At 37.2% G+C, this 14,134-nt stretch overlaps 1 protein-coding gene across 5 annotated transcripts in view; it reads right to left on the reverse strand.

Moving 5' to 3' along the window:
* Positions 1 to 14,134, reverse strand: part of PXDNL (peroxidasin like) — a 424,019-nt gene that overhangs the window by 76,420 nt on the left and 333,465 nt on the right. For all 5 annotated transcript variants that reach the window (XM_058699364.1, XM_058699365.1, XM_058699366.1 and 2 more), the window contains exons 13-15: positions 13,634 to 13,746; positions 10,754 to 10,910; positions 267 to 375 (exon numbers count right to left, since the gene is read on the reverse strand). In XM_058699364.1, the coding sequence (XP_058555347.1) occupies positions 267 to 375; positions 10,754 to 10,910; positions 13,634 to 13,746 (379 nt within the window). The remainder of the gene's footprint in view (positions 1 to 266; positions 376 to 10,753; positions 10,911 to 13,633; positions 13,747 to 14,134) is intronic.

The raw sequence follows: 14,134 nt of genomic DNA on the forward strand, positions 1-14,134 counted from the left end.
CCACTGCCCGATCCCTATTGTGGGGCCACACAGAGCAGACCTGTGATGTAAATTTCTGCCATTTAGATCCTATGCGGAATAAGTTTCATTCTCTTTGAGGCTGAGCTGGCAATGGTGGCCAGCCCAGAGGGTGGTAACACAAAACTGAAGAAAACACCTACTTTGGCACTTTATGCACTATGCCTGCTGTGATTTATGGAGATTATAAAAACCAAGTAGAACTGAAGTGAAAACAATTTTGCAATCAAAATAAAATAAATTCTTACTGTGAAAACAAATGTCTTCGTGTGGAGTTAATTGCACTGTCAACCCTCTGTACCGCGTCAAGAATGGATGATTCGACAAAGTCATCGCCAGCTTGTCTAGCCTGCATTGCTTTGAAAATCAATTCCATGATTAAAAGTATCAAACAGACCTTGAAGTTAGGAACGATCTCATATAAATGGCATTACAAAAACTTCCAAGACAATAAAAATGTTATACAGTGTCCACATGATACTGTCCATTGCAGAAGAGTAGGTTAACGATCCCGAAGCAAAGCTTCCAGCAACAATACCAGCATTATTTAGGGAACAAAAACATTCCACAATCTAGTAAAGCTATGTGAAATATTTCTTTTTTTGTAACACCAATTCAAATGGGATCCAAACGTGTTAGTAATTTGTCATCTTTGGAAAGGTATGAAATGCCTATCTCTTCAGCCACCTTGCTTTAATGTTAAACATTAAAATGAAGTAAATATTATCACATCCCTATGGAGATTTCTTACAGCAAGAATTGAACTCTCAGTAAGAACTCAGTGAAAAATAACTCATGTTGTTTCTATAGCTCTTCAGTGTGTGAGAATTCTATCAATTTGGATATTATCCACAAAGGAAGCTTTTGACTTAAAGTAGAGCTGATAATTTTCAACATATTGTATCTCCTCCAGATGATGGTTTAAGAAGTTTAATGTAAAGGGACAAATGCTAATAAAAATGATCATGGATACTTAAAATTCATATAAGAAATATAATCAAGCATATCCATATTATTTAGTTCATTAGCGAGAATATTAAAAGCATAACAAGAATTTATATGACATAATTAAAACAATAACTTCTTTGCATTGTTGAACACTGAAAGCGAGAGTAAGTATAGCTCGAACAATTGAATCTATTTATTTATTTTTTTAACTTTTTTTTTTAACGTTTATTTATTTTTGAGACAGAGAGAGACAGAGCATGAACGGGGGAGGGTCAGAGAGAGAGGGAGACACAGGATCTGAAACAGGCTCCAGGCTCTGAGCAGTCAGCACAGAGCCCGACGCGGGGCTCGAACTCAGGGACCGCGAGATCGTGACCTGAGCCGAAGTCGGACGCTTAACCGACTGAGCCACCCAGGCGCCCCTCCAACAATTGAATTTAAAAGATAATGTCATTAAGGAGATACAAAAGAATGAAAACTTTAAGTAAAAATAGGAAGGTGTGCACTTTAGACATTAGCACCTACGTATCATATATTGCATTATATAATATATTAAATTGCAAATGTATATTTATATGTATAGAAGTACATATATATATGTTTATGTATTTTGTACTAGGGGAATGCAAATAGCATTCCACAACTGCTTGTTATAAAAAATATTCCTTTGTATCACAAAAATATACACATATTGGATTGGTTCATTGTCTTAAAAAGATCACTAACATAAAAAATTTCCAGGGTGGGAGGGAGGGGAGGGTGGGGGATGGGTATTGAGGAGGGCACCTTTTGGGATGAGCACTGGGTGTTGTATGGAAACCAATTTGACAATAAATTTCATATATTAAATAAAATAAAATAAAATAAACTTCTCTCAGTTGGCAAAAAAAAAAATTTCCAGAAAAAATACCAATAATATAGATATTATAAGGAAAACAGTAAAATCAAGGTCTCTGCTGAAAGACGTACTTGATAAACTAGATTATGGGCAGTACTTTTGAGATGGAGGTTATACTGTCAATGCAATTCAGTCTTTATCATGACCGCAATATTAAAACTCCAGAACATCAATTTTACCTTTTAGAGTTCAAAAATCACATTGGATTAACTATACATTCACTAAAGGTAATTGAAAGGAAACAGAGACAAACTGATTAATTTGATTACATGAAATTAACATTTTCCATTCAAGGAAAGACACAAAGGCAAAAAGGTCATAGACAAATAACATAATAGGTAACATATTTGTAATTTCTAAATCTGACATAGAATATTCTGTTTCATTCAAGGAATTCTTGTAACGCACTGAGAAAAAAATATATACAGTCAAGCTGTAAAAGGGGAAACCCCCAAATTAGGAAGTATAGAGCAGATGTTGAAAGCCTCATAAATAAAATTTAAAATACCAATGAACTACCATTTTATGCTTCTGGAGAAAATGAAAAAGCTGATTAATGCCAACCGTTGGCAGGGGTGAGTGGACACGGGTGGGCTGGTGAGAAGGTAGCATTGACACTCCTATTTCCAAGATTTTGTTTAGTGAGCTATATATTTTTGGATTTGCTTTTACTTAGGAAATTGACATATGTGCACACCCCCTCACCCAGCAATCGCATTCCCACGTATATATATCCAGAGAAATTCTCAACAAATCCATAAGGGATACAAACGAGAATGCTCATTGCAACTTTGTGTGGAAGGAATTAGGGAAAACTTTCAGCAATGGCAGTGTGGGTGGGAAAAATGTGGTGGACGTACAGTATGAAATACCATGCATCAGTTAAGAATTAGCTGGATGGACACATGCACTGATGCTAAAACGCGTGCTTAATGTAAGAATTACGAAGCTGAGAGAGATTACCAGAACATGATTTAATTAAATATAATATAAATGCACTGTAGTTGCTACATACATAGTGAGCATGTGGCAGGGAGGGGTATTGGCTTATAAGCAGATGGATTAATCAACCAATTAAACAATCAATCAATATAACTGCAATGATTATGAGAAAACAATATTCTCAAATACCTAACATGATATATACCTTGTGGTCTGTTCAAAAACAGGTCAGGAAGAATAAGCCCACTCAAATTGTCATGTTTACTTGATAATAAAGGAACCAAGATCAATCAAATCAATCTGGGCTGACCTGTTGGCTGACGAGACGTTAGCCTTTTCTTTATCGTTTCCTTTTAAGTCCCTTACCCACGAACCTCAAGTGTAGAGAGTGGCGTCAACGATGTGTTCTTATTTATGACAATTACTGTCATTGGACCCCTACGCCTGTGTGCATGATACACGATCAAAGGTCTATTTGGATTTGGAAGTAAGAAGGTTATGTGTAGGGCTGAGTTATCGCACAGTGCACAATGCTGGTCAAAACTCAAAAGGCGGTTCACTATGGCAGATAGAACTTGGGAAACGAGGGGCGCCTGGGTGGCTCAGTCGGTTGGACGTCCGACTTCGGCTCAGGTCATGATCTCGCGGTCTTGTGAGTTCGAGCCCCGCGTCGGGCTTTGTGCTGACCGCTCAGAGCCTGGAGCCTGTTTCGGATTCTGTGTCTCCCTCTCTCTCTGACCTTCCCCCGTTCATGCTCTGTCTCTCTCTATCTCAAAAATGAATAAATGTTAAAAAAAAGTTAAAAAAAAAAAAAAAGAACTTGGGAAATGATATCTAAAGTTTGGGAGAGCATCGATTAACATGTTAATCTGAATCTTATTTGTTTCATAATTTTGCTTTTATTCCGTTTGTAAAATAGTTTGGCTATTATGGTTGTATAAAATGTATAGGCATAAGGAATTTTAAAAAATCTCATCTTCATCTTTTGACTTATTCATAAAGTGGAAATAATAAGACTTGCTCAACATATAGCTCAGGCCAAACATGATTATTAAATAAAAAGGCATGCAAAGTTCTCTGAAAACTACAGGTCACGATGCAAATATTAGGTGCCTTTCAATAATTACTATGTTCAAAACCCATAAGTAATCCATACTCTCATACTATTACCAATTGCTCCTCTGTCGTCCTATCATTTCTTCAACTTGACCCGCTTTTTCTCCATGTTAATAAGAAACCAACAAGTGCGGAGATGTGAAAAGGAGAGGAAAGTAACAAGAAAAGTGGCATAATATGTAAATATTGTTTGCAATAATTAAATTATAATGTGCACAAACAGAAAGCACATAAAAGTTGTTCACAGATTATTAAAAGTACATTAAATATGTAGTATGTTCGCAAAGAAAATATTTGTGGTAACAATAACTCTCACTTATGTCATTTTAATTATGAATTCTTAAGGTTTCATAGTTTTACGATAAAATAAAACTACCCTTTTTACTATTCATTCGGTCTCAGTATTGTTTTATTTGCTATGGTACAAATTGCGAAAAGCTTTCCATAATGTTCTCAGAACAGCACTGCATTATGCGGAGCAAATTCAGTTTATTGGGGCACATTAGAATCAAACAATACCGTTAATGTTTTATTTGTCTTAAAAACTACCTCAGTTGACGTTGTAGGGATAGAATGTTCAGAAAATGTTGAGTATATTCTCCATCTTTTTATGCAAAATTCTGCAGATGTGAAGGAAGAACTAGATCATTTTCTTTTGTTAAATCTTGGGCTTAAAATGGGGGGAAGAAGTCTCAGTAGGGTTACAGACGAGCACGTTTAAAGTTGTCTAATGAACATCTCCTTTCAGTTCTGTCCGTGCACCTATCACCTATCACCTCCCAGGAAGATAAAGTCCAAAGATAAATGTGAGTCCTTTGAAGAAAGGGGAGTTTGGGGTCATGGCCCACCAACTGCTGTGAGCCCACCCTATCAGAGCATGGCCCAGATGGGAAGGATGTGGCAGGGGGTGGGGGCGGGGGGGGGGGAAGGGAGAGGGCAGAACAGGACGGAGCCAGAGGAGGAACACTGCCACAGGACACCTGTATCCCTGCCTTCACTCTCACCACAGAATACCTAGACCTCAATAAAAGCTGAGTTTCTTTCACAACTGCATATCCTTTATCTCCCCCTCCATCTTGGAAAAAAGTAGCCAGGTAATGTAACTATCATAACTAAATAGACCTTACCACATTAAATCTTCCCTTAAAGAGAACGGCAGACTGCCAATGACGCTGGACAGAGATGTCCTAGGAAAGCAGACAGTCCCACAGCATACAAATGGACACTAATGACTGCCTTTGTGAGATAATTTTCTCTGAACAGCAACAACTCTGCCTTACTCATCATTTTGCATCATTAAGTATGTCAATGGGCTCACTGTCTTGCAGGCTCCACCATGATTTCAGAAATGGGAAAGGAAAGACACTAACTACTTCTTTTTGGTTTTAATAATTGAGGTGTGCCTTTGATTTTCATTATCTGCTTTCTTTATAATTTCTTAACTATCCAAACATTACTACACTAAAATTTTGTTCTTGAAATTTAATGCTAATTTTTTTTAACATGTGGCTTATATCAGGATAGACGTATGTTTTCAGAATAGGTTTTATATAGGGGTGCCTAGGTGGCTCAGTCTGTTAAGCGTCCGACTCTTGGTTTTGGCTCAGGTCATGATCTCACGTTTCCGGACATTGAGCCCCACGTGGGGCTCTGTGCTGACAGTGCAGAGCCTGCTTGAGATTCTCTCTCTCTCCTTCTCTCTCTGCCCCTCCCCTGCTCATGCTCGCTCTCTCTCTCTCAAAATAAATTTTAAAACATTCTAAAAAACAATAGGTTTTATATATAAATGGATGGGAAATGTGTTCAAAATGGATACAGGTATTATAAACATATGCAGATGTGTATTAGGTATATGTTGTTGTTTATAGAAATATTTCACCATTGTATTATTAAAGTCTGACAAGTGAACAAGATTGTCATGTATCTATGAATTATTATGTAAATTAATGACATAATCATGGTACATAAATATAGTAACATAGCAACTTAAAATGATTCAATATCAATTTTACTTCATTGATATATTTGGGTAAAGATAATTACAATTTTCCGATAGTTCATAGCTCACTCACTGAGCAACAACTTCAGTGGTTTTGAAACAGATGTTTTGTCTAGACAATGACAAGTCAGTGGATTAGAATGTCAAAAATCTGAGTTATTCATTCACAATTTCAAAAATAACTAGATCCCAAAAGAATTAAATAAGCCAATTGATAATATAGCACTTGGAACACATGGTAAATGCCCAAGAAATGTTAACTTTTTATTAGTAATATTAGTATCAGTTTAATAAAGGTTATTTACTTAACATAAAAGGAAAGGTCTCACTAATTTCAAGTCAACTGATGCCACCTTAATTCTCACTTATAACTTATTGGGTTGAGGATAGAGTCAAAGTAGGGAATATTATAAGTGGAAATATTATTTAGAAAGCTATTGCAAAAACCCAAATGACCAAAGAATGAACTATAAGAGAGGAGGTCAGGTGGCGAAATGGAAAAGAAGCATTATTTGCAGCAAAAACTGGTAATACAGTTAAGGTAAAGAAGGAGGAGAGAGCAGAAAAAAATCGGAGGAGGCTCTGACTTCCTCCTTACAGAAGGACCTCGTTATGGACTGTATTGAAGGGAGTTCAGTTGCGAATACATTCAAGATGGGTTTCTAACATGTGGAATCGGAAGAACTGTGGGTCATCCGAAATGAAATGTCCAACATACAATTCGATCCCCAACTTGGAATTTCAGAGAAGATGACACTGTTTAGATTTACTGTTATATAATCACAAACAGTCCGTGTGTGTTATTTGTGCTGCAAAATTTTCATTTAACAAATGCTGTGTCACTATTTCATTTTTGGCCTTGTCTACATATTATCCCAGTGTCTCACTGGTAAACATCCCGTCGTGTAGATGTGCTCAAAACTGCTTCAGGACTATTGCTGCACATTTGAATACTATTGGAGAAGCAGAATTCCTACGCCAAGAAGGACTCTTGAGAGTGTCCAATTCCACTTTTTTAAGAAATGAGAAAGTTGGGGCGCCTGGGTGGCTCAGGCGGTTGAGCGCCGACTTCGGCTCAGGTCACGATCTCGCGGTCTGTGAGTTCGAGCCCCGCATCGGGCCCCTGTGCTGACAGCTCAGAGCCCGGAGCCTGTTTCAATTCTGTGTCTCCCTCTCTCTGACCCTCCCCCATTCATGCTCTGTCTCTCTCTGTCTCAAAAATAAATAAAAAAAACGTTAAAAAAAAAAATTAAAAAAAAGAAATGAGAAAGTTAATTCTAGTTATGGGTAAGTAAGGTATCCAAAGTGGCTGAGATCAATAAAGGTAAAAGCATGATGACTTAACCCAGGCTTTCTCCCACTGTCTCACACTGCTAATGTTCAATATAAACATCTTGTGTCCTCAGTTAGACTGAGCCATTTTCACAAGCAAGAAATGAGTCAGAAGAACATACAGTGAATTATGAACTTCAGAGCACTTAACGGCATATCAATATATATAGGAAGTGTTAAAATAAATCATGTTTTGAACAAAAATTGTGAGGCTTTTTTTTTTTTTGGTTTAAAGCAATATGTGTAGCTTTCATATGCCAAATACTATCCAGAGACAGAAGTCTGCAGATCTGTGTAATGTTCGCCAATGTAAAATACTTTGAGGACAGCCTAGGGGAGAGGCTCTCAGTAAATACTGTATCAGCCTTAAAGGCTTTTAAACATGTATTAAAACTATTAAAAATTGATTACATCTATGGAAAAAAAACTCCTTAAAATAATTACACCTTGCGGAAACCCTTTTTTTTTTTTGCTATTATAAATGCCTTACTTTGAACATCAACTCATTCAAATGTATGGTGTATATGTATATATATATATATATATATATATATATATATAGAGAGAGAGAGAGAGAGAGAGAGAGAGAGGGAGGACTTCCTTGGTCTGCTATATATATCTCCCAGATTTTGCTTTCATTGTTGTTGTTTATTTTTATTATTTTGGATTACTTTCTATGGTTATATACTCCAATACAGGATGGAAACTCAAAAGGCATGATCCTCTTTGTATCACTTATTACACCCTGAGTGGAGTTACAACATTCCATAACTGCTACATTGGGGCAGGAAGATTGGAAAATCCTCCCATAATGAACTGTCTTTTCCCTTTAATTAGGATGACTGGTGAATGAAAGAGCCTAAGTCATAAAATGTTCCATAAGTGATATTTTATATTGACACATTTCCTCCTATTCTGCTAATTTTGGCTGTGTGAACACACACACACACACACACACACACACACACACCGCTTGTCTTAAATCTTAAATTTATTCAAAACTTAAAAATGTATATCTTCATATTTTTTCTTCTCTTTATAAAAATATTTCTAATATCATAAAATTTATTTGGTATGAGATGCAAACATAAATTCATCTCCCCTTATATTGACATATAAATGTCTCCAGAGCGAAAAACATAATTTTCTTCTTGACTAACTTCTTTTTTTTTTTGTACTACTTTAACCCTGTAGCCCGACTTTCTACTTTCTGTGCAACAGAGCAGAATAGTGGTAAATGCTATCTATCACTGTTTTGAAATCTGGTGAATAGAGTGATTAATACGTATGAATCTAAATGTTTTACTGTTAATGTGTATATATAAAATGGGTAGTTAAACCTCAGTCCACCACAATGAAATTCTTATGCTGGAGATTCTAAAATGTTGACCGCCGTGATTGTAGTGTTTGTGTGCAAGTGACAGAGCAAAACAGAGAGACAGACAGGGAGAGAAGACGCAGAGAGAGAATATTTGTGTTTGTGTCTGTTTGTTTAGTGGTAAAGATTTCTAGCATTTCTAAAACACAAAAGATATTAATATAAATTTTATAGTAAGTTTTTTTTCCAAAATGCCCAAGGATATTTTCCCATAGATCTCACAAATAGTTAAGCAGCAGAAAAAGGACCCCATAAATTTATAAAAAGATACAACTGAGGTGCCTGGGCGGCTCAGTTGGTTAAGCATCCGGCTCTTGATTTGGGCTCAGGTCACGATGTCAGTGTTTGTGAGTTCAAGCCCTGCACTGGGCTCCATACTGACAGTGTGGAGCCTGCTTGGGATTCTCTTTCTTGGTCTCTTTCTTTCTCTCAAAACTAAACAAACCATTTGTTAAAAAAGAAAGAAAGAAACACAACTATCACAGATTTTAAATCAGCAAAAACATGAACTCATAGCAAACAGAGAGGAAGGCTAAGATTTTGTAACTTTAAGAAATTCTATACAAGAAAGCATTTCTGATCCTCCTAGAATGCATATGTGGCAGTTACTAGCTACATTATTATAATTTTAGGAATAATATTCTACAGAGAATTCATCTTTACAATACAGTATAATAAATCTGTGAAGATTGATGTGCCATTAATAAAAATCTGCACTTTATAAAAATATCCCAACAAATAGAATATTTGGAAGTTTGATATTTTAGGAGAATTCGCAAGTAGAAGAGGATAAAAGTATTGTGCTCTATGATGGAAAGATAGTGATATTTCTAAGGATGTGATTTAATTACATAAATCTATTTTTACCCAGGCCTGTATTTATAATGAGAAGAGTTACCCAATATTTTTATAGACCCATAAGAGCTCAAAGGAAAAAATAAATCTGCAAAACCCTATTTATGAAATCTGCCCATTTCTAAGGAAACCAAAAAGCAGGCAAAGCCCAAAATAGTGCTCCATATGCTCGTGGCTGAACTCATTTATTTCCACCGCTGACTGTCAATAAGGCAAAAGCTCCTCAAAAGCCCTGATGTCAGTTCACGTGTCCCCATGTGCTATGTCTTCTCGAATGCCTTCCCACGTGGAGAACACGCCCGTCCGCCATCACAGCCTGTCTCCATTTCCATAACCAGGGCTGAGGTTGCCTCTTGAGTCTGCCTACAGACAGACTCTCTCACGTCTAATGCAAACTGAGTCAGTGAAAATTTTAAAAAAGGATTTTATTTTTTGTAATACAATGACAACTTTTTTTAAACAGTTACCATTGATAACCAACTGGAAGAGGGCTCCAGCTAAACCACCAGACTGATGCTGAAAGGTAAAACAATGCCAAATATGTTGGCCAATCATAAATGTTCCTAAATATTGAGATATTTGTTCTCAGAGCGGCAGATCTCCCCTAGAAGTGTGATTAGTTCTACAAGTTCCATTAGTTGGAGCAACTAATACATGTTAAATTCCACTTATTTAGCTATGAATGTATCTTATATTCCAGACTCCACTTTCATTTAGCTATGAATGTATCTTATATTCCAGAATTTTCAGTTACTAAGAAAACATGGTATATATTTATTTGCAAATCCTCGCCATTTATGTTCACTTTTGGCTCTGGTGTTTGATGCCCTTTCAGGTAGTTTACACTTCAGAGCTTCGATTTTAAAAATAAAATAATTTTGGGGTGCCTGGACGGCTCAGTCAGTTTAGCGTCCGACTTCAGCTCGGGTCTTGATCTCGCGGTTTGTGAGTTCGAGCCCCATGTCTGGCTCTGTGCTGACAGCTCAGAGCCTGGAGCCTGCTTTGGATCCTGTGTCTCCCTGTCTCTCTGCCCCTCCCCTGCTCATGCTCTGTGTCTCTCTCTCAATAACAAATAAACGTTAAAAATAATAATAATAAAAATAAATAAATAAATAAATAAAAATAAAATAACTTTGAGCTAATATTAACATGTTTGACTAGAAAGAACATATAAGGGACCATATAGGGTAGCGAGGCGAATCAGTTAGGAGTAGGGGTAGAAGCTTTCAAAGACACTGATTTGGGTTGTATAAGGAGCCACACTTACCAATGACCGTGAGAAACATGTTGGCCGCAACAAGGCCAAATGAGTTCCGAGCCACACATTCATACTTTCCTTGGTCTGCTTGCCCTGCATCATAGATGGTGAGCACGCCTTCACCACTGACATGGAATTTACCACTCTCCGTAATCTGAACACCTGCCTAGGGAGCGGAAAGAGTTGCCACGGGAAGAAAATGTGATCGTTCAAAAAATAATACCTTACATTTTGTTTGATATAGCTTCATTTGTTCCACAAATATCTGAGCACTCACTGTGTCAGGCACTAGAGGTAATTTATGAATACAATGAAGAGAAGAAAAGAGAGAGGAAGTGCTTGTCAGGAAGCACAGTTTGTCTCCCTCTCTATAATAAATATGAAACTCGAAATTCAATTATGTAATTATTTCCTATTATGATTATTTTAAAATAATTCCCATGAAGGAAAATATACCGTTTATTCATATTTTTCTTCTACAAAAGGGTTCTGACAACAACAGTAAAAATAAAATTTGAAAAGAAGGAAATTTTTCATAAATCTACAACCTAAAAGCATCAAAAATATTTTCATATTACGGATTTCTCTTCTATTTCTTCTTCACATGTACTCATAAGCTTTATGTTGCTGCAAAGTTTCACATATCGGTGTTTCTTAATTAAAACACTACCTTAAGAAGAGAAAATGACTACATTTCATATGAAATATTATTAAACCGTATTCAGTTCCGGACAGCCTGGGTGGCCCAGTCGATTGAGTGTCCGACTTTGGCTCAGGTCATGATCTCGAGGTTCATGAGCTCGAGCCCCATGTCAGGCTCTGTGCTCACAGCTCAGAGCCTGGAGCCTGCTTCCGAGTCTGTGTGTCTCTCTCTCTGCCCCTCCCCCACTCACACCTCTGTCTCTTTCTCGCAAGGGTAAATAAACATTAAAAAAATTCTTAATGTATTCAGTAATTATTAGTATGCTTTATGTACTTTTCATTATTATGTCATTACCTTTCAAAAGTGTTTCAATGGTTATTTATTTTCGAGACAGAGAGAGACAGAGGACGCAAAATACTTGCGTGAACTGCAAGATCATGACCTGAACCGAAGTCGGAGGCTCAACCGACTGAGCCCCCGGGCGCCTCTATGCTGTTAACTTTTAAAAAGGAAAAGATACTGGCTTTCTGGGACTGCACCGGAGTGGAGCAGGGGTCGAGACGCTTCTCTCCTACCCCTCCCCAGGAAACACAGGAAACTGAGAATGGGACCTGCTGTTTCAAAAGAACTCAGATCCCAGGGATGGCCAGTAGGCCCGAATGTAACCAGAAAGGTTCAGAGTGAAAAAAAATGCCTTATAGGTCCTCAGATGCTCACAGTTGTCTTTGACCACTACTAGGAAACAAGTCCAAGGTGGCTGGTAGGTAACTCAGGGCAGGCGGCGGAGGAAGAAGCAGGACCTACCACATGGAGGGTAGGTGGAAAACCACCAGAAGTACAGAAGGGGTAAGAAGTGAGCAGGTGCGCAGGCAGTAAGGCCCAGAGTGTCTCTTTCCTTCAGGACTGCCTCTCTCCACTTCCTCTTGCTGGACCATCATCACACCTTCTTTGCAAAAAGCACTCCTTTCTGCTGTCCTTACATACGGCCAGACCCCTCAGGCTAAACCTATAGTTCTAAGTTGTTGCTTAGAGTCTCTGAGCTATCAGGTAGATTTCCCATAAATTCCTGACCTCCTTATTTTAGGTAGTTTCTGTTGCTTGTAGCAAAAGTAGCCTAACTCACAGCCATTTTAAACTCATGAATTTAGGATCACTATAAAGATGAAATGTGATAGTGTATAAAAAATGTCTGGCATATAGTCAGCCCTCCATCAATTCATTTGGGATTTGAAGCTACCTTTTAGAAATTAGACTGAGCTATTTTGCTGGTAAGATTATACGAGAGAGCATTTAGTATAATGCCAAATAAGGCTTTAGAGACTGACCAAAATGTGTATTTTCCACTTCCTATTTTTAGTCTAAAAATATTCGAGTCATCTCCTATTACGTTCAAAAGAAATTATAAAAACCATTCAGACTATTTGAGAGTACGTGAGCCCGAAATTTCAGCTCTGAGATAACGATAAACTTACTTTGTACAGAGAACCACGCGTGATGCTCAGCCACAGCACAGAAGGGAGCCACCAAAAATAAGGCCTTGTTGCTATTTGGCAACAACAAAAATAGCTTTGCAACTTTTCACCAATTTTACTTTTTGTCAAAATCCTCTGTAAAAACTGACATTCTTCTGTATGCAACATCACTTATTTTTGAGAACGTCAGAATCTGAGGCCAATCATTTCATTTTAATAACAATCTTAAAATGAAAGAAACAATTACATTGAAAGGATATAGCTCAAAGAACCAAAGGAAGTAAAAGATATAAATGGGATGCTATTTGTTTTACAGTCGCTGAGGTCTTGACCTACCAGACGGTTTTTTTTCATGTCCCTTTGCTTTAATACCAAGCTTTTCGTTCTTTTCTTGCTGTAGTTAATGCCCTACTTTTAAGCCACTTCTGAGTTATTCATTCAAAATTGTTTCTTGCTCGTCACTAAAACTTCTAATCTATATAAGACAAAAGCAATTTTTCCTTAGAAGAATTTAGTTATGCTTATGAAGCTTTCGTCACCAAGCAAATGAGAAAGGATAAATTTTATCAAAGCCCTGAGCCAAAATCAGACGCAGTCGCTTAAAAGATGAACAAAAAAGAAACAGGAAATAAACTTGTCTCGGTGTAAAATGCATTCCTCGCTAGCAAAAATCACAACAGTAATAAATCAATGTGAGAATCGCTACCTGTTTTCAGTAGGTCAATACATTTGTCAGTGTTTTTAATATTACTCTACTTTTAGCTGAGAGCCTACCTTATTCCAAGTAATCACGGGCTGTGGTTCTCCTCGAGCATGACACGAAATGTTTATATTCTTGCCAACCTGTATACTCGTGTCCTGAGGTAGTTGAGTAAACACTGGGAGAGCTGTGGAAGCGAATCAAAATGACGTCATGTCAATATCATTTTTTGTCAGCGTGCTTCATCCAAGTCAAATGGTATAAACCTGGATATGACATAGGTTAGCCAGACTAGTTTTTTTAAAAAGCAATTACTAGGACATCTGAGAGAATAATAAACATCAAAGCCGTGGTACTCAGGATAGATACGAGAACAGAAAAAAAGGAAGAGAACTATACACAGCCTCTATCCTTAATATTTTAACCCTAACCTTTAACCTTAAATACTTGTAGTATTTACCTCTTCAGCTAAGTAGCGGGTACAAGCATTTTCATTATTCTTTTTCAATATCTTTTCATAAGTCTGAAAGAAAGATACATGGTAACATCTAAAATATATTGCTGGCTAAAATAAA

The sequence above is a fragment of the Neofelis nebulosa genome, chromosome 14 (genome assembly GCF_028018385.1).
Source record: "Neofelis nebulosa isolate mNeoNeb1 chromosome 14, mNeoNeb1.pri, whole genome shotgun sequence".
NCBI classification, from domain to species: domain Eukaryota; kingdom Metazoa; phylum Chordata; class Mammalia; order Carnivora; family Felidae; genus Neofelis; species Neofelis nebulosa.